General features: G+C 41.9%; 1 protein-coding gene across 2 annotated transcripts in view; it reads right to left on the bottom strand.

The window, feature by feature from the left end:
• PREX1 (phosphatidylinositol-3,4,5-trisphosphate dependent Rac exchange factor 1) overlaps window positions 1–25052 on the bottom strand; it is a 145062-nt gene that overhangs the window by 59784 nt on the left and 60226 nt on the right. For both annotated transcript variants that reach the window (XM_082293003.1, XM_082293004.1), the window contains exons 3-6: window positions 21256–21378; window positions 16396–16500; window positions 13578–13679; window positions 5255–5416 (exon numbers count right to left, since the gene is read on the bottom strand). In XM_082293003.1, the coding sequence (XP_082149129.1) occupies window positions 5255–5416; window positions 13578–13679; window positions 16396–16500; window positions 21256–21378 (492 nt within the window). The remainder of the gene's footprint in view (window positions 1–5254; window positions 5417–13577; window positions 13680–16395; window positions 16501–21255; window positions 21379–25052) is intronic.

Here is a 25052-nt window from a genome sequence, read left to right as displayed (position 1 = left end):
ACAAACACAAGCAAGTGAGACACAGAGCCACAGACAGCAGTGGCTGAGCCCTGCACACGGCACAGCCAGAGGTACCCAAGCTGGGTGCTACAAGCACTCCAGCCTAGAAGCTTGGCCAGAACCTGAAAACCACAGGAGAGCACTCGCAAACATTTACTCCCCAAACTGTTACTCAGATTATTCTGAGGAAAAGCAATCATACAGTTCTTTAAACCAGGCCCTTTAGGATCAAAGTAGTTGAGACTTTCCAGGTAACTATCAGGACAGGCAAACTGCAAGTGTTCCCACATTCTGAACATACACACAGTCAAAAATCTGCTCCACAACTGTTCTATTGACCAAACAAGACAATCTGGCTAAACCTTAGGCACTAGCCTTAAATTCTTTGATCTACAATTAGTTTGAAGGTACAAGAGCAACTAATAAATAAAGGTCCATTTTCAGAAAAACACCCTGAGGCCTTGGAAACATTTAGCACCAATTCTGGATCAGTTACTAGTTTTTGCTTTTGTCTTTAAGTTGGGAGGAAAAACAACTTAGAGTAACAGCAACTTCTTCCACACTTGGCATGCAGACAAGAAGGCAGTGAGATGATATAACCCCCTGCCTTGAGTCCTTCTGGAAAAGAGAACTGACTTTTGCATTGCAGGACATTCATTATCTACATGACTGCTTAATTTTCCAAGGTCCATTAACCCAATATTCACAAATAAAAGAAAAATTCTGCAAAACACAGACATGAAATTCAGCTCCCTCTAGAAAGTCACCACACAAAGATCTGTTTGAATGATTTTAGACATTGCATGAGAGACTTTTTTTTTTTTTCCTTTTCTTTTTGGGAAAGGTGCAGTCTGCTGCCATCAACCTGTTCAGGGAAAATCACTCAAATCAGCCTTTCTACCTGCAATGCAGTTACTCTCTAAAGGTGTGAACAAAGCTTTGATTACATTGTTTGCTAAAGTGAACCTTGACAGGTGTGCTGTCCATGTCTTGCTTTTACTTAACAAGGAAGCAGCTATTTCACAGAAGCCCAGAATACCCTGGATTGGAAGGCATCTTTAAGCTCATCCAGTGCCACCTCCTGCCATGGGCAGGGACACCTTCCACTATCCCAGGGTGCTCCAAGCCCTGTCCAACCTGGCCTTGGACACTGCCAGGGATGCAGGGGCAGCCACAGCTGCTCTGGGCACCCTGTGCCCTCACAGGGAAGAATTTCTTCCCAATATCCCAACCTAACCCTGCCCTCTATCAGTCCGAAGCCATTCCCCCTTGTCCTGTAATTCCAGACCCTTGTAAATAGATTCTCTCCATCTTTCTTGAAGGCTCCCCCTTCAGGCACTGGAAGGGCCACAATTAAATGGTCACTCTGAAGTCTTCTCTTTCCTAGGTTGAAGAATCCCAATTCTCTCAGCTTTTCCTCATAGCAGAGGCGCTCCATTCCTCTGATCATCTTGGTGGCCTCCTGTGGACTTGCTCCAACAGGTCAATGTCTGTCCTGTGCTGGGGACTCCAGAGCTTTGAAAGGCTACCAAGGATGCAACATCAATCTGTGTGTTCCACATCTGAGTTTCTATATATTCTGGACAGAATGACACAAGAACCAGCTAGATGCAATAATTCCATCTGCTGTCTGATACGTTTTTAGTTTCTTAATCATTTTATGAGAAGACTGACTATATGTCCAGTAATGAGAACTTGTTATTTTTACAATGACTTGTTACTATGTCCAGGAGAAATCACTTTATCTCAGAATTATGACCCCAAAGTCCTATTAGAACACATGCAAACAAGAACAGAAAGCAACTGACTGTACAACAGAAAAGCGTCTTCATCACGTGATTTGCCCACAGAGGAATCAAGACTTCAGAGCATCACAAGATCAAGTACTTAATTTTCCAAAAGATCCCAAAACAGGAAAGGCAACAAGCACAGTGACATCGGAAATTGGAATCAATCTTTTACTGACACAGGAATCACGGGGTAAAATTATCTGACCTATTCTGTGCAGGAAGTAAAGCAAATTACTGCAACAGTTGCTCCTCACCTTAAAAATCTATGAATCTTTATTTTTCCATCAGACCCATCATGATGGTATCTAAATACTGTTGATGCATTTCCTCTTTTGCTGTTGGCCTACCTACCTCCCATTTAGACCCATTTGAAAGTTGTTTCAATAGTAAAAAACACAGTAAGATTTATTTGAAGGTTTCAAAGACAATGCAGAATTTCTCACCTTTCTAAGTGTGATCAAGCTGCAGGGAAGGGGAAGGAAGAATAGAAAACATCATAGCTGGTAGAATTGCAAATTACAGCCAATTATGAAATGATCAACCTGCCTAAGCACCAACACATACATTACAACTCATGCTGTTCTGGTGTCGGGGTTTTGCTCCCCTATGCATTTCAGACTGGGAGAACTTGCTACTTGTATGTAGCAACTGTTCAAGAAAAGTAACTCACTGTGGGGAGGAGCTGTCCCCATAGAAATACTAATATATAATTAACAGAAACACTGTATTTACTTGTTTTTTACTAAGAAAACAAAAACTGGTTTTGCATACAAAAATTAGTCTCCTTATGCATCCTCTACTTTTCCTCTCCCTTTTTCAAAACTGATCTTTGTTTCCCAGAAGGATTAACCAGAATCAAATTGATCTGCCTGAAACTAATCCGTAGCATACGGCTACAAGGATTCTGTGCATTCCAAAAGCATGAATCTGAGCAAAGCTCATTTTGAGGAGCAGACTTCTGACTAAGCTGAAGGCCTTCAGTGGCTTCCCAGACTGGGGTCAGTTGAACATGTCTCCTCACTGCAATCTGTCTCAGAAACAGACAGGGTGACGCCAGCATCTGCTCCGTGCAGGACAGTGACAGGACAGTTGTATTTGAGAGGAAGACATGGATCGGTGGGTGGAGAGGTTGAAGAAAAAGTGTTGAACTAAGGAAATTGCTCTAAAGACAATCAACTGCTCTTGGTGAAGTTACAGCTGACTCTGAAGAACAAGGAGGCTCTGCAGAAGAAAAATGATGTTATGCTGTTCTCCAAGCTGGGAATACTGGAGAGTGGCACTGACAGGATGACGATCAGAGCAGGGATGGGCCACTGGAACAGTTGAAAGGAAATGCAAAGTCACAGAAACCAGTGAAAGCTCTGGTCCAGTTAAACAGAAACATTAGTCAAGGTGGAACCTGTTCCAAATCACCTGTAAAAGGTACAACCTTCATGCTGGGTTGCTTGCACACTCCCCATGTTCAGGCTACGTCTCTCATATTCGTAAAATACTTGGTCCTAAGTAAGCTGATCTTCACTTCTTTTTGACAATTTAGAGGCCTTGGATTCAAACAGTTGGAAGCTGCAGGCCTTGTTGATAAGTATATATGGTGTATAACCATACAGACAGGCCACCAGTGCTTCAGAATCCATATCTGTGCTACGAGAAAAGGGAAATTTTCTCTTTCAGGCAGGAGAGGCTGTCATCAGATAAACTAAAAATAGGTATAAATTTGCATTACAGACTTCCTTCTACAGTCAGCTCTGTGACTTATAGGACTGTGTTGTTAATCTAAAACTTTATTTAATTCAGAATTGCAGCTTTCCGAAAGAGAAGTTAGGAGCCTTTCTCATTAGGAATAACCTGTGAAATAGATCTGAAAGCACTAAAAGCAGTTATTTACAAACATCACTTTACTCTAGAGTCACAATTTGTTAAGACCCTTGCACTGTGAAGACTGGACACTATCAATCAGTTTAACACTTTTTCATATTTACAGAAGAAAAAAATGCTATCAGGTACATTAGCCTGTATTTGTGATATATAAAGTAAATTTTCTATTCAATATGCCACTAGAAAAGTTTAGAAATGTTCCACAGCTAACTGGGAGGGAAAAGCACTTCTTCCTTTTCAAAATTTTGAGCTGAGTGACCTAGATGTCTGTGTTACAAAAACAGTGCACAGAAACAAATCTGAAAGGGTTTTCAGCCCCAAAATATTGCTGTAGATAAGCTAAACCCTAAAAAAAACCCCAGTAAGTTTGGACATCACTTTATTTATGGCCTCATGGACACTTTAATAGTCATGCTTCAGACTACAGATTTCAAACCATGGCTCTTGCCTAAATCACCCATGAGTTGCATTGAACCTGAAATGTTTTATCCGCTTCTAGAAGTCTTGCTATGTAGAATATTATACAACTTTGCTTGCTGAGCTTGCTATCCAGAAATTACAAAGCTGGATATCTGGGCTGTTATCACATCTGTAGCTGGATGCCAAGAACATCCTTCAGGGAGAAAATGAGCAAGGTTTAAAACATACACAAAAGATAAAAAACAACCCAAAAGAGACTCAAGGGGAGCACCCAAGAGTCCAGCCATGAGGAAGTTTACATGACCTCTAACAAAATGTCCTCAGCTAAGAAATCCTCAGCTGGCAGTGATCAGCCTCAACACTTTAAATGTCAGCCTCACTAAACACCAATGCCAAACTCTTCATGAGACCACTTAACACCCCTGACTTGCCATGGTGCACCTCTCAGAGGCTTCCAGCTCCACTGATTCAAGGGCCTCAGTTAAAGTCATCATAAGATAAGCTGCCAACCCCCTGCACCATCCTGACTTCCCACTATTTCTACTGAATTTTAGACACTTCCTCTTCCCTCTCACATTCTGGTTTCCTCCCTTTCAGTTTTTTCCCTGCCATAGTAAATGCTTCTACCTACACAGAAGCACCTACTGAAAACACATCACAAGAAACACATCCATGAGTAACTTCACTGAGCAAACACAAATAGACCAGTTGCTTTCCAATCCAATGCTTGCTAATCTCACCTTTATCTTTTATACAAGAAATCCATACCATATGAAGCTAAGTGAAATAAATTTCTAAGTTCCCAGAAAAACTAAAGGCTTGTAGGAATGGAAACTTCTGTTACTTCGACCAGTCCGGATTTCATCCCAATCTATCTGCCTTTCAAGTGAGATTTGCCCATTTGAAACATCAGTTCCATTGTAGCTCTAACACCTTCCTTTCTTTCATAATCCATTTGTTCTGCTACAATTTAGCAGCAGCCTGCACACACAAAATAAAAACTAAATTTTAAACTCCCCAGAGTGATGCTGCCCACACCTTCAAGAGCATTTACACATCACAAAAGAAACACAAATAAATGCCTGTACACAGCATGAGTCATTAAACTCCAGCCCATTAAACTGTGCAGTTAACTGCCTCCAGGGAGCTTGCTGGTCCTGCATCCTTACCTCCCATCCTTCAATGTGGGACTGCAACTGTTCAAGGGCTTCCAGTTTCTCCATCTGTCTCTTGGTCTCGTTGATATTTGTACAGACTGTCTTCATCGCCTGCAGTGCATTCTGGACAGCTGGGTGATCAGGATGCTTAGAGGGAGTCCTCTTAGCTAATTCCTTTTAAAAAAGGAGAAAACACAGAAACTGAGAACTGGCTCATGGAAAGGTATGAGCATTAGCAAGCAATCCTGCACATAAATGCAGAACCACTACAAAATTAAAGTGAATTTGGGGGCATTTTACTGTAGATGCTGTTCTCCCTTCTTCATCTACAGGGTTAATATGAATGCTGTTAAATAAATGAGGCAATTGCACATGTTAAATAAGCCACATTAAGAGAGCTCAAGCCAAGTATGTTTTGCTGTGTCAGATGTGTTTACTTTATATGTTTAGAAGGCTGGGGCACGTGTCCTGACATAGAGACAAACAACATCTCTGCTCTGAAGGAGTCTGTAAGAGTCTCTGCTTCACTTGTTTCAAAGTACAACAGCCCAGTTAAGACCCACCCACGGAAAAACAGCAGAGGCAAAACTCAGGACCTGACAATATTAACTAGTTTGGCAAAAGGGGCAACCACTGTCAACTCACAATTAAATAATTTTTTTAGACCAATAGTATTTCACAGTCAGCCACAACTGGCTAAGAATACATTAAAGAAATCTAAAATATGGCTGGTAATTTTACCTTGATACATAATATGGTGTTTAAGACTGAAATACTTAACTGTCTCACTGTTTTGCCTCAATATGTTATTTGGTTGTTTAAAAGTCCTGTGCTGCTGAATTGCATTCATTCTGCATGAGACACAAGAACGAGTTTGGGTACAGCCAGAGGGCCCAGCACTGTGATCTGAATGGAGCTAGATTGCTTCAACCCATCTGGGATTTACAGAGTAACAGATGCACAGGGAAAGGAGGCTCACTGCCACAAATGTCAGTTGACATCACAAATGAAATTCCCTGTGGAAGTCTTTACTCTACTTTTGCTGAAAGTCAGGCCAAGAAAAGTCAGTGTTCAAAAAGCAAAGGCAGGAGACGTGTTATGCTTTGGTGACGCTAGCCTCTGCTCCATGGTTGCAACATAGATGACTCTCACTAAAAATCAGTGAAGTTCTGCAGCTCCAGTGTCACCCATACTGCACTGGAAACAGGTATGTACACACTAGCACTGTCTAAACATCCCTGTCAAAAATATCACCAAAATACAGAGAAAGACCTCTTCATTCACAGCACATCCTGCTGCAACAAACAGCATCTTCCCCATGCCAGTCCCACCCCAGGAGCAGGAGAGGAGGCTGGGAAAGGCAGGGAGGGTGCTGGCTGGGACTGGCACTCACTCCTCCACAGCCCTGTCTGAAGCCATCCAAGACAAAGCCATGCTGCCCTGGCACCGCCATTTCCCAAAAGAGCAGAGCTTGGCACTTCCAAAACACAGGGAGAGAGCTCTGGGTATTTATTTCTTTTAGTGACACATTTATGATGTGTAAACTCTAAGAGCATTTGACAACATTTTGAAAGGCAGCTGAAAGACAGCCCAGATGGCAATCCCTGGGTAAGTTTTGTCCTCCACAAAGCCCAAAGACATTGTCGTCTGGAATTGCTATCTCATGTATTGCAACTTGTGCACCAATAGGGCCAGGAAATGAGGTTGCTGCCACTTGCAGAAAACTACTTCTTGTAAAGAGTTTCTTAAACTAATTCATAAAACACACTTTTCTTTCTTCTTTGTTTTTTAAGAAGTCTCTGACATCCTTCCCCATGTCCTCCCTTGCTACAGAATACTGACTGTGTACTTCAAGCTGACAGCAAACACACTTTGCAGTTGAAAGTTACACGTTTCTTTATTTTAAAAATTCCTTCCCCCTATCTTTATTCTCCTGAGGACATTCAGCATGGCTTAACATGGACTTTATACAAGGGATGCTGACACTGCACTGACTGGTGCAGATCACTGCTGCCAGGCTGCCTTGCTCTGCGCCACAGCCCAGGGCACAAACCAACCGCAGCTTCAGAGCTGCAGCCCTAGCTGAGCTGCCAAGCAACACAGGTTTACAGACACAACAAAAGACAACGTATTTCTTTGTTTATCAGTTCAAAAAGTTGTGTTAATCAACAGTTCAGCTCCAAAATGTGCTTAAAAAAAACCCAAACAAACTGCAATAAAAACCCAAACCACCCTTCTGTAAACACAAATATAAAATAGATATAAAACATTTATATTTTACAGTTTGTAATATTTGCCTGTATAAAATTCATTCTCCACTTAAACCAACCAGAAAATATATGTCACATCAGGCTTCCTCTGTGTACCTGCCAATCACAATAGGTTTTTTTATTCTGCATATTGTTAAAATTTGTAATTTATGTCAGTGTCTCTGCAGGGTAAATACTTGACAAGCAATGGTAGATCAGATAAAACAGATTAGCTTCAATGTGCCACCAAACCTATAACATATGCTGATCTAAAATGCAATAAAAACATGTTTCCAGTTTTATAAATATCAGCAGTTATTTGTGATTATATGCATACGTGGAAGACAAAAGCATGATTTATAAATTGGCAGGGCTCCTTACAGCTCTGTAGGGAAAATAGACAATTTTTAGTATTATGTTACATAGGGTTGGATTTCAACCACACAGTGTCATGAATCTAAGAGCAACACAACTTTTCTTGGGGGAGGGAAGGGGAGGAGAAAAAACCAACCCCCCCCAAGATAAATATATTCAATTATGGCCAAGTAGAAGGTTCTGTTTCTTGAACAGCTACAAGAGGAATGGAGAGATGAGGGAGACAATAAGGTAACCTTCTTTCATCCTGTTCTAGATGCACACCACTGACTTCCCATCTTTCCCTTTCCAAGTGCAGGCAGTGATCATGAAGGCCTCACTGCTGGGCTTTCCTTTCCAGGGGATTCTGACTCTGGTGACTGCTCTCTGCATACAAGTTTTTCTGCCCCTCCCAGGGCCACTGACTCTGCCCCACATGAAGCAATACATGATTACTGCCCTAATCATCCACGGAAATGTGTACACTCCGATATTTTTAAAGGATCAGAGGTGGAATGTGCACTTCTGGCTGGAGTCTGAGCAAATCCTCAACAGACCAGACCTCAGCCAAGGCCCAAGCCCTGTGAACTCTGGGCTCTCAGGAGCAGCAGGGTGCGGCTGTCATGTGCTGCACATTCCTCCTGTGCCAGAGGAAGGAGACACAAGTGACTCTGCCTAATCCCCACACGATGGTGTGATTAACTCATGATCACCACTGCCCCAGGGTTTGCTCCTTGCTGACATAAATGCACTCTATTAAGGGGAAAAGAAAATTTTTGTTCAGAGACTGGTTTACACAACAGCTCCTTCTACTCCTAAGCAGTGGGGTTAACACTAGTTTAATAGAGTCCCACAATTATCATGGGCAAGACAGAGCTGCCTTCACCAAACCCTCCTGCTGGAAACATCTGCTCAGCAAGTTCTCCAGCCACAGACCCGTGCTGGCTCCCAGTGGCTCACACGGTTTATGCCCTAAAGGTCTGGGTGTCCCTTCACCTCTGCTACCTTCCTTCTTCCCAAAAACCAATGCCCATCACAGCCAACACAGTTTTGTTTAGCTTGACCCTAGTCCAAGCCTCCTTCTCAATTATAAGGAACTAATTTACTGACTGACAAATTCTACACTAATTTTCTTGCATTCTGTCTGAAGCAGACAAGAACTGCATTGGGGCAAAAATATTAATATCATTACTTCTCTACTTGTACAGAGATTATGAAATGCCATAGCTAGGTTTGAGTCCCATCCTTCAAACCACACAAAAGGCTTGCAAATTAGACAGAGAAAAAGCTACCAAAATGATAAAACTCAACCCCCTCCCCCAAACCCAACCAAAAAAAACCCGCCAAAAAACAAAAAACCACACAACAAAACCCCCAAAAAACCTCACCCACAAAAAAAACCCACCTTACCACCCCTCACAAAAAAACCCAAACCAAAAAACCCAACCAGAAGCCTGTTTACAGTCAGCCACTTCAAACCTCCAATGTTTGTGACACAAAAACTGTGAAAGTATAAATAAAATTGAAATTTATCAATCACCATCATTTGAATCATTGTTCTGTCTCCATCATTTGTCAGTTAAAAAAAACTGAACAGCTTCATCAGAGGATGAGAAAACATAAGGTCACTCGTTGCAGGATGCCATATTTCATTGGAAATTATTGCAATGCTTAAAGTGGATCAGCACTTGGAGATATTCCAGTGTACTATTCCTAATTAACTTAATTAGGACCCAAACCCAAACCAACTCCATGCCAGATGCTATTATTCTGAAGAACAAACACACACACACACACATATGATATTAATCAAAAGTAGTTATACTATTTAAAATATGTGCCTTACCCTACTACTTCAGTTTACTTTCAAACACAAACAAGTCTGAATTACCTCGTGCATATTAGCTTTATCAAACCCACCTACTTGGCTACACTAAATACTTACATTAGACAAGGTCATATCAAAGTTACCAGAAAATCTGGATGTTCACAAACTCTTGCTAAAAACAAAGTAAAAGAGAAAAGTAGGCTAGCTCTGGTCTATGACTTTTCTCATCAGTTGGAATACAATAGTATCTGTTTGCCCTGGGAATTAGATAAAGTAAGATCAAATCCCCATGAATACAAAAGAGCTATTTCCGGAGCAATAACTGAAATTCAGTAGCAAAGGGAGAACAAACATTTCATTTGAGGGTTGTGCTCTTTTTAAATCTATCTTTTTTTTCCCCTAGCTTGGAGAGCTCCATTTTCCTGGTCAGCACAAACAGAATCCACCTGTGTTTTCCCTTAACTGTTCTCATGTCTGAGACATTTGTGTCCACTCTGGTAATTTCATGCTAGCAACTATCAAATAAGTCTTGAATAGGACACAACTTATTTGCTACAAACTCACTACCTTTGAGAATCACAATCAACCACACTTTATAATGGTCACGGAGATATTTTCTGAGCCAAACAACTTCTAGTGATGGTATTATCTCACTGACTGAGGCAGATTTGTTGCCTAATGAAAACCTAATTCTTCTTTGCTTTTTCTTAAAACTTTTATTTCCTGTCCAGGAATCTTCAACTAAGTGAACAGTTTGTGTGATTTTTATCAGCCTGTATACAAGAAGAAATCCATAGAAAAATGGAATGCAGCACCATGAGATGCCCGGTCACGGCTCCTCCCTGCAAGGCCATTTGTTCAACAGGTACATGTGGGTCTGGGTCAGCTGCCCCAGAGCCAAGGGTAGGCGCAGGGAGGGCAAATTCATCTTTACCCCACTGTGGTTTGAAGGCAAGAAACACTGTTTCTTGGTGGTGTTGGCTTTGGCTTTCCAAGAAAGGATGTCTGATCCCCAGGAGTTTTGACATATACAGGTGTACACATCAAGGAGCGTGGGAGCCAACAGTTTATTTCCACCAGTATTTGATCCCCAGAGCCCAATGACTTCAGCTGCCATTTAACACTAAAAGATTTTAATTGTAGCTTAGAAATATTTATTTTCTCCTAGTCTTTTGTCATTCCTCCAGTCCCTGATACAGAACCTCACACTTCCTGAAAGACCTGCCCTAGAATGGTGCTGAGGAAGGGGTAAATTTAAAGTCAAAAATACCAAAATGTCATTGCACCAATGATGCTACTATCTTGTAATCAAAAGTATGAGTTTCTTTTTGGTGTGTTTCCTGGAGCCAGCGTATTTGTAGGATTTGATTAAAAGCCCTGAAATTTCAGAGGATTTTGTAGTATTGGTATCTTTTGCCATTCTAATATTTTGTAGAGCTTTTAAAACAGCACAGAAATTTCAATTTGCCAGTCAAGCTACCGTCCGTAGATAAAAAGGTCGACAGATTATCCAACCTGATAGAGTCCCAGCACTCATAACCATGTTTCCCAAAAAAATTAGAAGTTAAGAAGGCCTAATTAGCAACAAGTGATTTAGCAACACAGTAATGCTAAGAGAAAAATCAGAGGCACTGAGGCGCAGAAGTAATGTAGGAAGTTCTCTAAGATGGCCCTGTGTGGCTCAAGAGATGACTGCTGGTCCCCACATTGCAGGACCAGACCCAGCACATGAAACCACAGCAACTTCATAGCTGCTACCAGTGTATCAAAGACACAGAGCAAAAGATAAGAAATATGAAGTACCAACAGTGATTTTTTGATTTAATCCAAAAAGTCCAGAAAATTTTGGGACAAAATTGGTTAAAGATCACTTTTAGATAATCAAAGCAAGGTACACCAGATACTGACCACTCTGGCTGGATTAAGATGTCTCCAGCATGGAATAAATGGATGAAGAAACCTGGTGTTCAGGTTTCATTATCTATACCAATAATGATTCTCTTCATACAAATGGTAACCGTGACAGAAAATCTGCTGGAAATTAAAACTTCACCTTTAGTAACAGCACAAATGTAGAGATCAAAATTAAGAACCCAGCCACTATTTCATCTGGTTGAAGTTTCTTGGATTATAGAAAAGGGATCTCTGTAACAAAGCAAAACCAACTCTCGTTTTCAGTCTTGAAAACGCAGCAAAGTAACAGTCCTGGAACACGTCACAGAATGAAAAGAAGAAAACAAACACTATCCAAATCCTTGGTCAGGAATTCACATTTTGAAGCCCTCACATCCCCTGGCCTGTTTACTGTACCGGATGCCACAGAACCTCCCTTTCTGCACACATGGATGTTGCTCATCATGCAGATCCACAGACTAGACAGGCACCAAACTCTCTCCACAATAACCCCAAATAAAGGCCACTTAAACTGGGGCATCATTAGGTTTTCAATCATCTCTACCTAACCAGTCCTCTCTGACAACAAATCAGAGCTGGAGCCATCTATATGCTTTCCTGATCTGAAAGCATCCTTGCCCCATCTTGACTATTATTAATGCTGTGGAAGAAATACTTGTAGCAGTCTCACCCATTAGCTTCTCCTGCTGTGTCTAGACTGCTTTTGTTTGCTCAAACTGTAAGTGAAGTTGTGGACTGACTGACTAGTAAACTAGCTGTATGCACATGGGTTCCAGCAGCTCAGTCCGTGACTGTGCTGTTGAGATGGATCTGTGCTCAGCTGGACAGACAACATAATTCCACCTGCAGGAAAGACATATTTTGAAAATTTGTCTCTGAAAGCTGCAACTGGATGGAAATAAACCATTTAAACATTTACGAGATGAAATAAGCAATTTACAATTTTAAATGGAACAGCAGATGAGTATCAAGTTAACCAGCTCGTACCTATGAAAACCCTCAACGGCGCTGAAGGGATGGACACAGCACTGCAACAGCCGTACACGACATGGCTGACTCATGTGACCAGCCCAGAACTAAGAGCACCAGCTCATCACAGAATTCTTACTTTCTTCCAGAACTCAGAAAGGGACCTTTCTTTCAAAATATGAGGGAAAGTCTTAATTTTTTTCTTTTTTTATTACTTTTGTTTTAGTAAACACAGTGTTACTCTGGCTGAGGAAGAGACTGACATCACAGAAGATTGATGGCTGTTAACCACAGAGTATCTACAAGGCCATTGGGGGATGCAAGCTCTCCCAGAAACTGCTTTCTCCTTTTCCCTCTCCTTGTCCCCATCAGGCAGGTGACCCAGCCCTGACCTGAAAGGATGAGAGGCAAGTTAGCTCTTTTTAGGTCTTTTATGCTTTATCTTCTACGGTAAGAATCCTAGCAAGAGGGCCAATTAGTGCCACATACCATAGTCATTTCTGAAATGACACCCGCCCATTGGGAACTCATCTGAGACAACCAAAGAGTTTTCAAACAAGCTGCCAAACAGCTGTCAGAAGATACAGGATTTTGATCATTAATGACGTGAACACCATCAGGCTAGAGACCTTGTAATGAAAAACATACCCCGTTTAGAGTCCCCAGAGCCATCCAGTCCCTCAGAACACTGGCACAGTTCTAGCTAGACACAGCTTTACAGAAGTGGCTAAAACAGCCTGCACAAGCCTTAATAAACATCTGAAGAGCACTGAAGTCAAAAGGCTTTGGTTAGTCAGCAAGTCACCCTGTCTGCTCTACCCAGACCATTACAGGATTTAGCAGCCTGCCAGCATCAGGCAGCTTTTTGCCTGTACCCATAAAAAGCCATTTTCTTCAAGGATCCAACTTTCAGAAGTGTAAATCAGGAAAGCAATAGTGGCAACAAAAGTCAGGGCTAAAAAAATGCAGAATCATTCCAAGAATAAAACAACCATCTGCAGAAGTATTTTCTCTGATTTACCTTGAGCAGAAGAGGATATTTGCAAATTCTCTGAATTGGAGTCAGCAGATAACCCTCTAGTGGAATGTCTGTTGTCTTTCTGCCTCCCAAAAGCATGCAACCCTACAATCAAAAAAGAAACAAATGTTACTTCAGACACAAAGCTTTCAGATGATTTTTGACATGATTTTGTATTTCTAAAACATGTGTTATGGTCAGAAAGCACTTTACCACACCTAAGGTACAGGAAGTGGCATTTCATTCACCACTGACATACAGCCATCAAGTCTGCACAGTTCTGCCAGACATCAGTGGAAGAAAATTTGCTGTGGATAACAATGGCTGTGCAGAAAGGTATCTTCTTAGAGAAATATACAACTGGTGACTCAAAAAATGCCCTACCAATACGATGGCAAACAGGAAACCTAGATGGACCATTACCTAAAATAATCCAATTTACCCCCACAACAGATAGGACCAGTTGTCTTTGTTAGCTATGTGAAGTTGTATACTGCTGGTCCAGAAAACTCTTGAAGGCTAAAATAAAGTCTACTAACTAGTGATCATGTAATTAACTCTAGTCCAGTTCTCATGTCTGAATTGAACTGGAATTGAAACAAATGAGTCATCTGCATAACATCCACCAATTCTCTGGCAAAACATGCCTAAGCACAGCTGGACAAATAGCCTGGGCACACTGGCTGGCTAATAAGCACACATGGAACTTTTCAACAGCTTACGGAAATTCATTTTTCAGGATTGATATAGGAGTTTAAGAACAGGGTATGGCATTGGGAAAAAACCCTTATAGTCCTTGATCTGTCCTTAATTTGTTACAGTAATCTGTAATCTGTGTGACAAATCAATACTGACCTATTGTAAGCTTTTTATACGTTTCCCTGACAATTCTACTATTGGCTGTTGCCAGAGACAGGTAATAGATTTGGGTGGACTTCACATCTATTTCAGATAAACTATTCCACATTCTTATGTTCAACCATGAATATGGACTTTGCTCCAAAAGTCACTCCAGTTGCAAACCTGTCCTGTCCACACAGAAGCTGAACTTTAAATGCAGTTCAGCCAAGAAGTGCCTACTTTGGGGCATCACCAGTAATGTTTTCCCCTGTGAAATACAAACCGTGGCTCAGACACACTCTGAAATTTAGTGAGTTTTTTGGCTGTAGTTCGACAATTTTTCTCTTCAAGGAATGTTCACAGACATCATACATAAAATCTCATTAGTCTTAACTGGTATTTTTAAAGACAATTGTCTGTAAAATAACCCGTTCCCAGGCTATTCTAGATCTGTAGCACTGGCTACCCAGCTCACAATGCCCCCTGTCCAATTTCCAAGTCTTGGGTGATTCAGTCCTTCCCATCTCTTCCCCTCTCTCTAGCTCTGGGTTCAAAACTGCCCTTTAACACTTACTGATTTTTCAAACACATTCCCACATTCTATGTTTCAGCAGCTGTGAGGGGGCAATTGGGCCAGTGTATCCTCACAAGTAAAGCTCTGTACTTTAGTGCTGCCTTCTCTGCATAGTAGCATTGTAGCACTGGTTTGGGAGGCAGAGGAGAAAGGGAAGGGAAGCCTGGAAGAAACTACAGCAGCCACAGCTAAGTAGACACATCAGCGCAGCCTCTCTTCCCATATTTGCTGCCAGTTTAATAATCTCTTGGATTCAGGTGCTACAGCAAGCAACAGTAGACAGTGTGACATCCCTCGTAATCAGTTTGCCAGCTGTTGTCTCTAACACAAACAGGAAACTGTCAATCCAGTGGAAGTGGAGAACATTCTGAATGCTGGGAAGGACAGTGTTTACATGCACCTTCACTCCTCTTTCATTGGTTTCCCTCACCAGAAGCACCCAAAAAAACTAATGAACAAAGTAAGGGTCATTTAGTAATTCAAAGGAATGGTTTGATAAGGTTCATTAAAACTCAGACATGACAAACAGACTCGGACTATGCAACAGCATGACAGTAGGCTCGCTCTGAGGCCTGTATCTTGCAAAGGAATGCTCTGGCCCTGCTTGTGACTGACATATATGCAGAAGTTTTCTTTTGCTGTACTACATTGGGAAAGAACAGACCTTTCACAGAAAACAAAATAAGAAGAGCAGAAAGAAAATCAGGTCCTTTGCAACAAAGGCAGCCTTCTTTTACTTCATAGAATTTACTAGGAAAAAAGCTAATGTGACAAATTACTCCTTTGCCTATGTGCCAACCCTGTTACAAATGCCATGCATCCATGGCCAAGAAAACAAGGCATTTAAAAATCAAGCAAAATTGGGGTGAAAGTAAGGAGAAGAAACAACCAAGAAAGAAAAGTAAGGAATGCTGGGTAGAAGGCAGTGCCCACTGATTGTTTCTCTTCCCAGGCCAGCTTCTAAGGCGTGTTTGAAGGCTGTATGGCCACAGTCCCTCATTGGATGGGACTTAGGTTACTTCTGACTTAAGCAGCAAGCCACATTTTTCTAGTGAGCCTGTAGATGGTGGGCTGGTCAGAGAACTGAGCAGGGAATCAAATCCCATGCGAACTAGCCTCAGTCTTGCTGCTGACTTACTGCATTACTCCATCATCTGTGCTTGCTTTTTCTGTAGCTTCTTAAAAAAAAAATACCTTCCTTGTTTCCACTGCAATCACTCATGCTGGTAGTGCTCAGTCCTGTGCCTCAACTCATCAGTGATTTCAATATCCCTCCACCCTGAGTGCTCCATACCTGGAATGGGTAATACCTGCAAAATACCCAGCATTCCTGGGATACCGAAGAGCTATTATGAGCACAGGGCAAAGTCAGATCATTCAGTCAAGAGTGCTAGAGAAGGTGCTTACCAGAAGGAATGTTCTCACTGCCGGGATCTTGTTCAATTCCATCAGCAGTCTGAGTGCTTTCTCGTGGTTGCTACAGTACTCCTCGTATACAAAGAACTTGTCTTTCTGCAAGGAAAAACGAAGTAACTTATTGACTCAGACACCACTAGAGAGATTATTTTGCCACAGTCTGTTACCAAATTCTTTACAAAGAGAGGTGGACTCCAAGTGGCACTAGCATTGGAGTTTTCATGAAGTGTGTGGCACTCATCTAATGTGAATAATGTATACAGGTGTTCACTAATTCCAGACTTACTCTGTTGTAAATTAACAGAGACTTTTCTGAGCACTGAGACTTTCAGCACTTTTTCTCTCAACGCTTCACTGAGATCACAAATATTCTTTGCTGAAAGGAGGGATTTTGCTATTTTGAGATACTCGCATATTCCATGAAAGTAGCCAAGAGCAAAACAAAGCCAGGAGCAAGGAGGCTGACCACTCCTGCAGGAGGAAGAAACACAGGTGGCTAGGAAGAACCAAGAAAGAGACTGAAATAAGCTCTGAGATCTGGAGGGGAACCATAACACAAAGCAGTCAGCTGGAAATCCCCTGCCTTTCAGGGGTGAGAGCCAGGCCCCAGTAGGTTTGCTGGTTTACTTTGTGTTCTGAAACATGCAGCAGACAAAACAGCTGTCCATAATTTCTGTAACTGGAAGAATTTCATCAAATACATATCAAATAACCAACATATTACAGATCCTAAAGGAAGGGAAAGATAGCTTCACAACGAGATTGAGGTACTAACACTAGGACATGTCACACCTACCAGCACATGCTGGAATGAAATCCTCTATTAAGAAATGAAGGTCAGCTGGCAGGTCAGGGTCTGCAAGTTCTGCTCTACTGATCGTCAGATTCAAAGACAGTGCAACTCCTTGTATCTAACATGATCAGAGATGCTGAACCCATTGCAAACACCAGACATCTGGAAACAATGGAGTGATTCACAAAAGAAGCAGGAACAACTATTTCCATGCCCCAGAAGATAAGGCAAGGAGTGAGTTGATCCTCTCAAAGCTGATAGGAAGGGCTGGACTTTCAGCAGCTATGTTCAGAGCTTCTAGTATTGCATTCATCAGAATAAAAGGGGGGTCATGAGATTGTATTAGGCTTTAGGCAAAATGAATGGTTCAGAAGCCAAAAAACCCATTGTTTTTGAGTGCTTCTCGCAATAGTACTTTATTTCCTGGTTCAGGTTGGCTTCTATGCCATAATGGAGCACTATGTAGAGGCACACACACAAGCTAGTTTGCATAGCAAAAGTAATTTCAAAGCATTAGTGTGGCACTCTGCCGGGTAATGCATGAGGCTTTCCAGAGCTACCCTCTCAGGGCACCAAGCCATGCAAACAATGCCCTCGAGAGTTTGCTGCTGCATTCACAGCAGGATTCTGGTCTGAAAACATTCTATCTGAACGTTTTCATCTCTCCAGAACTTGGAAGTTAATTTTTTTGAGTTTTGATTGGACTCCTAGGATGCTTAGAGCTTCCTGTGTCAGCTGAAGATATCTGCAGCATCTAGCTACTTTTAAGACAGCTCACAGTGATCCAAGCAAAAAACTACTACCAACTGAAGCAGTTCACTAGCATGAAACCATGGGAATACAGCTGCAGTCACTGGGTATTCCCTTTGCTATTGTCACAAGAAAAAGAAATTGCATTAGCGTTAGTTTAGGAGAATTTGGCATTCTGGTCAGATGTTCAATGGTAGATATACATGTTCAGAGTCTGTAAAACACTTTTGGGTTTGGTTTATCACTAACCTGATTAATTTTTTCCCCTCCTTGTACTTCAAAAGAAAGAACCGAGAATAAATAGATGTATGTCCAAACACAAGAACAATGGTACAAAGCAAATAAAACAGCATCCACAAAGGGTATGGTGCAAAAGAGCTGGAATGCAGATGTTCAGGACTTTTATCCTTCAGCAGCAGCTGTTCATATTGCTACCGGGGTGCAATACTGGGAAGCTGCAAAGAAACAAAAGCTTCTGACCACTAGATGCAGGAAAAGGCAGGCCTGGGTCCACAGCACAATAGAAAAAAAGCAATAGGATTGTTGTCAACCATAAAAGCAGGAGAGTTACAGAGTAAAGCAGATATAGAATTTTATCCCCCATTTTCTCCTCTCACCTCTCCTCAATTCCCTGGATGCAAACAAGCACCATGCTTGAAACTAAAAATAGCAGCCATTAACACAAGATCATCCATTACATCAGTGCACACAAAATGTCACTGCTCAGGTTTTTGACTGCAGCTTTGAGTGCCTGGAGTTTGGGAGGCTATATTTAGATCATGACAAAATAAAGCTCAAGACAGTACAATAATTATACACACACCAGAGTGTTTCCTCAAGTCTTTCCCAGCTGTACCCCATGCCGGCAACCCACAAGTATGAGAACTATGCTTTAAATTACTCTGTGTCTGAAGTGTTTCATTTCCTCTCTGGGTGATATTCAGTCCTGGGCTCTCCCATAGCCTGGTGAGGAAATTATTAGTTACATAATTGCAGATGTTAGCCCAGGAATTCTGAACCTGCAGTTGCTCTAGGGTAAAATGCAATTATGGTCAGAGATGTGACCACATAAAAATGGCACTTCCTTACTCAGCAAATCTGCTGGATACACATCTAGACCTTCTGTTTTGGTGACAGAAGTAAGTCTGTACTGTTCTCAGTTTGGTTAAAATAAATCTTTAACCAACAGTTTATTATCCAAATATGTTATTTTGGATCCATTAGTACTGCCCACAAATTAGTACAAATTTGAAAACAGTTTTGACTAGGAAAAAAAGCAAGTAAGACATTTGGAAAACTGCAACATTTTATTTGGACATATTTTTAACAAGGCATGGCATTTTCTTGTTTCAAAGCAAGATGAAACCAAATCTTGTCAACATGAAAAACCTAAACAGAAGACATAATTCTCAACAAAACAATATCCCTGATGACTTAAGACAGTAAAACTGATCACTCATGCAACATTGCTCTGAAATAATGAGCATAACACAGGTTTCCCTAGAACAAGTTTCTAGCTGTTATGTCCCCAAACCTCTAGCAATATGGCAATATCAGAAACAAAGGATCTGAGAATTCTCTGCCCTTCTGCTTCTCACACTGTCACACCATTTCCTGCCCTGCAAAAGTGAGCCTGTGCTCACGAGGTGTGGTCACTCCACAGTTGGTGCATGTGCTCTCTCTGGCATTAAAGACATGTCCTACATGCTGTTTTAAGGCTGTAGACTGGATTTTGAATGAATGTTTAAGGATGTCCTTTACCATCTGTTACAGTCACACTGAACCACAGCTTCAGAATAAACTCTAGCATCTACCACCAGACAACGAACTTCTGATTACCCGACCAAATGGAGTACAGTAAGGTAGACAGTGTTTGTCTCCTGAAGGAAAACAATTTTTCACACCTGAATATCAGAGCAAGCACATTTCATCATCTCTTAAAATACTTCAAAAAGACAATGTGCATTAATTTCTTCTCTGGAATTCTTGCAAAATCTGCTGGCTTGCTTTAGGTGTTACTCAAGACTTGAATCCTTCTGAACTAGAGGTCCTTGGGAGAGTATTGGGCCCATAACAACTACCATTCCTTGGTGTATTCAAAAATGTCAGTGTGGCATTTGAGCACATGGTTTAATGGTGAACATGGTGGTGGTGCTGGGTTGACGTGGCCCTTGATGGTCCTAAAGGTCTTTTCCAACCCTGATGATTCCATGATTCTATAAAAGCAGTGTTCTGTTTCTGAAGGCTGGTGGACCGTTGCCAAGTAAGGCTCTTCTAGGCCAAGACAGACCAGGAAGAGTCAGGCCTATGTAGACTAGAAGGCATTAAGGATACACAGATCTCATGAAGAGGACCCAAGCACTGCAGTCTCATGGAACTCCCCATGGTGAATCTGGGGATCGTTACAAGGATATATGACAGGCAGAAACTTAGAGGAAACATGCTCCACTAAAAAAAAATGCAGTGTCTGGAAAAAACAGTGCTTCAAGAATTCTCAAGCTATTCACCAAATTTTTAAGTATTTTGAACGCTGAGTTTCTAAAGAAAAGCACCTGTGCTAACATCCAGCTGCTGACAAGTACTGGATTCGTAATCAGGACTAAGAACGACCTTGCCAGGTGATCACAACAGCAGATATACCAATACATTCAAGACTCAGGGGTCTTATGTCACTTCCTCACTGCAAGCTCCCCCCAGGACGCACTGTGATTTGATGATAACAAAAAAGCAGCACTGAGAGTGTTTCAGCACTTCTTCTAAGCACATTGCAACAAGAGAACCTTGCCCAAAATGAAAGACCAAAGAACTGTTCCCCATTGTTTACCTGGGTAAAACAGAGAGAGCATGTGCTGTGAGAAAAGCTCCTCAGCCCCATCGTGGGCTGCTCGTGGCAGCAGAGTATGGAATACCACTTAAACCCCGGCTTTCAACACCATGGAAGCACCTTTATGAATACTGTTTCTGAGGCACTTGAAATTGTGCTGCCTTTTTGAAACTTTTTGGAACAAAAGCAGACAAATTCTCAGCAATAAAATGTGATCAGATGGGTGAGAAAAAAAGGAAAAAATTCAACAGGAAAAGGAAGAGTTTCTAAAAATACATTGTTGTTTAGCTCAATCATTGTTTGATGTGGTGTCCATTGTTCTAACCTCATTCACAGGTTTTTTCCCACCCAACCTCCAACTTTCATACAAGACACACATTGTCATAGTACTGCTACAAGCCTTAGAGATTAGGGCTTGCTAAGGGGCAGGAGAGTTTATGACAGGAAACTGTATTTTCAGATAGCATTAAGTCATTGTACTTACAAATTTTAAGAAAACATTTCCCAGTTCATGCTGAGACTGGGGTTCTGGTTGCAAACAAAATTCCAAGGCAGCCAGGAACTCCTTGTGAACACCAAGAATGTCTTCAATGTTAGAAAATAAGATCTGAAATATAAGGAGAAAAACATTGCTAGTTTACAATATATCTCAAGAGTCTTTTGCTAAGTAGTAATGCCAAAATACTGTGGAGCTCTAGACTTACCATGACAAGATCCAAAGCTCAGACAGGGACTTGTAAAGAATGAATTACACTGTATTTGCCCCTTTCCTAGCCCCCTATAAAAATCTTTATTGCTACTGAAGTCCCTGCTGTAAATTAAGGCTATCTTTGCAAACTCCTGAGCATGATAAATGCAAGCAACCTCTTTTAAGTCTTGAGAATATTTCCTCTGAGAACAGCCAGGTAAATGGAACCACAAGGCCAAACTCACTTTGCAGGACACAGAAGCAGGGAGTAGCTTGCCTTTCCTTCCCATGCATTAGAAATCCCTTTCTGGAAGAAACGGACTTGAAGCTATCACACACAAGGGTGCACCTGTAAACAGGAGACAAAATCTCTGCCGTATGGAATCCAGCCTTTCACTGCCCAGAGTACAGAATAGTGTACATTTCTCATAAACCTCAAGAGCAGCATTTAGAGGTCCCTTTCACTGACCTCAGTGACTCCAAAAGGCACATGTAGGGGGAAAGAGGCCCCTTGTTCAACCTTGTATTAAAACGTAATGGTACCAGTTAAATGATCTCTGTGATTAGAATACATGTGTGCTAAGGGGACTAAACTGCCAGGGTGAAAGATACTATACACATTATAAATCTTGGTCATTTTCATATAAAATATGAGAAGAAAGTGTCAATCTGTGTGTAGAAGATGGAATGCTACCACAGAGGGGCAGAAGTTCTGATGTGAGGTGACACCCATCAGTGCTGGCAGCCACTGGAGGGAAACCTGAATGGGCAGAGTAAATCCTGGAGTCTGCAGTGACATACATGTTGCAGTGTTTCTATCGCTTTGCTTTAACTATGTCGCTTGCAAAGAGAAGATCTGCGGTGCAGTCAAACAAGCTTTCACATTGGAAGAAGCCTCCCAGATCTGGCTCAGTGAAGCAGGTGACCCTAAAGAGTGAAGCCTGACAGAACCAGCCTTCCTCTTCCCTGGCATTTGGTGTGGGAAGTGATCAAGCCTAACATCTCCGAACACTTCCCAAAATGCCTGACTGTAACACTAAACTCTTCAACTTTATGCAGTGGAATTTATTCACCAGATGTGGCACTGATTCAGCCTGGTGGCTGGTGATGTGGCAGCAATTCAGAGAAGCAATAATCTGTAAATTAAGTCTAATCATTAAAGATAGGACTGAAACCTCAATTCCTGGTTTAAAACCAGTTCTTCTCTGGTTTAGCAGGGGTAGACAAGATCAGGAATTCAAGGCTTTCCTCTCTGCAGGTAGTCAGGTTCAACTCTGTATCTTCTATTATTCACAAGGATGGGCAGAGTACTTCTCTCAAACTCCTCCTGCAAGCTGGCTGCATGTGCAGAGCCAAGCCTGTTGCATCTTCCTTGTCTTTGCTTCCCTCTCCCTTCAGAAATTCTGAGATACAGTCATGTGCACCATCATTAATGCCCACCTGTGCCTCAGAGCTCCTTTCTAGCTCTCAATAAGCTGAAAGATTCCAACGCAATTTGCACTGATTGGCTCTGAACCCAAAAAAAGTCCAGGGAGCTAGGATCCTTTGATTGCTCTCTAAAAACTTCCTGTGCTAATTCAAGTGGAACCTGCAAGTGTTCTGTCACGTGGCTGAAAGTGATGTGATGATGCAGTAGCCCCTGCCTGCATTGCTTTGCTAGAAGCTGTGCCAGAAGGGGATTAACAAGCAAGAGGAAAACATCTGTCAGGGATGATTTGATCCTTCAGGAGCAGTCTTCAGGGGTGATTTTTGATCCAAGGAATATCTGTGCAAGCTAATGAATTCTGAGGTGATCAGTAAAGCTCTGCTTGCAGCAGAATTTGCAGGTAAGAGTCACTTGAAAATCAAGGCAGCAGACAGACCTTGACTGCACATGCTCCTGTGCCAAATCCAGTTACCATCCTTGTGCACACCTTCAAGTTGTACTGCCTTCAAACTGCTGTATCAGTGAAGTGACAGCAGTGCCTGCTGTGAGCATAGCATAGTATTAACATATCAGGAGAGTTATTTCCACATGAGGCAATGTATAAATTAAAACCAATTTTTTATGATATTGCTGCAGCTGTTAGTCACTGGAGCACTTGTAAAATCTAGGCCTGGCACAGGACTAAATGTGGCCTTTCCGGAGGGGGCTACAGTGGCTGAAGATTACTGAAATCTCTGGTGCTTAGAACCAGCTGTAGGAGAAATCTGCAAATAATACTGGCAGCAATAACCCAACTTATCTTAAAAAGCACTTTCTCCTTCTGCTCAGAGGTAAGCGACTGCTTGAATACCTCGTATTTTCCTCTAGACATTTCCGCCACGTGAAGAAAGAGTAAAGACAGGCTTCTCCTTACATAAGCTGCCAAACCACTTTTATAGTCTCTTCTGCCATAAGCCATCTCACAGCTCTCTGGTGACTCAAGACACGTAATAGCAGCAGGCAGATTATCAAAAGTCCCAACACCACCTTGCTTTTCCTGGGTCTACCAGCAAGGAGGGAGAAAGGAACAGGAAATAAAAACAAGTATCTTTCAGTTGCAGGAAAGAAAAATTATTTGGTATAGAGGGAGACAGAGGGTGGAAGGAGGAGACAATATTGACTATGGAAACTATGGACACAGGAAAACTGTGCTTTGTGATTCTGCTTCATCAGAAATAGGCATAAGCCTTTTATTACTGTAGGGAAGCTCTCTTATTGAAAGGTGGGTACTGTTATAACAGGAATAAATGAGGTCTCACAGTAGCCTCAAAAAGACCCCGCAGGCATTTCAAGAATGATGCAAGGATAAAGTGGTACTTCCCCAGAGGAGTGTGAAGAAACTTCAAACACAAGTTCTGCTGAACAGGCTTTGTGGGCACTGCATCTGATTATATGGCAGTCCTAATTAATATTCATTTTGATGATATAAATAGTGATAGAATAGTAATTTTCACCAACATCAACACTGACAAATAGTTGTGTAGGTTTATTTTCATGCAGAACACAGTTTTTGCACACTCCTATGTACACAAGATCTACTGTCACTAATCACTTGTCTTCTTTTTCTTCAGCCACCTCTGAACTTACTCCAGATGCTGGATGGTGAGTTTTTGGAGAGTGGGGATATCCAGATTTGAGGATGGCAAGAGGCTGAGCTCCACAGAGCTGTCAGCAGTCTTGTTCCCAGCCCCTTCTGATGCCAGCAATTCAATACCACACATTGCTGGCCTGTAGAACTGACAGCCAACGTGGGGCTGGACCCCTGCTCACCTGGAACACCCAGGAAGGCTGGCACAGGAAATGGAGGGAGACATGTGGCAGCTGCAGCAGCACGGCTGGGTGTAACACACCTCCTGTGGCTGCCCTGCTCCCACAGGGCTCCAGGGCAAAGCTGCTGCTGATTCAGGAGCTCCAGGACCAAACACAAGTGCAGTAAAGCACCATCCAGAGGCAAACAAACTGTGCTCTGTCCCACTCATCAGTGGGTTTCACTTGCATACGTCTACGAAGAGGGAATAGGTGTCACGTGCACATGTGTACAAGGTGAGTTTTTAAGCCAAATTACTACAGGGAAGTGTTTTGTGTACTTACGACATTAATGAACAACATGCACCCCTGTGACCACGGG

Source organism: Coloeus monedula (assembly GCF_965178545.1).
Source record: "Coloeus monedula genome assembly, chromosome: 17".
Taxonomy (NCBI): domain Eukaryota; kingdom Metazoa; phylum Chordata; class Aves; order Passeriformes; family Corvidae; genus Coloeus; species Coloeus monedula.
This window is presented reverse-complemented; position numbering and strand designations above follow the sequence as displayed.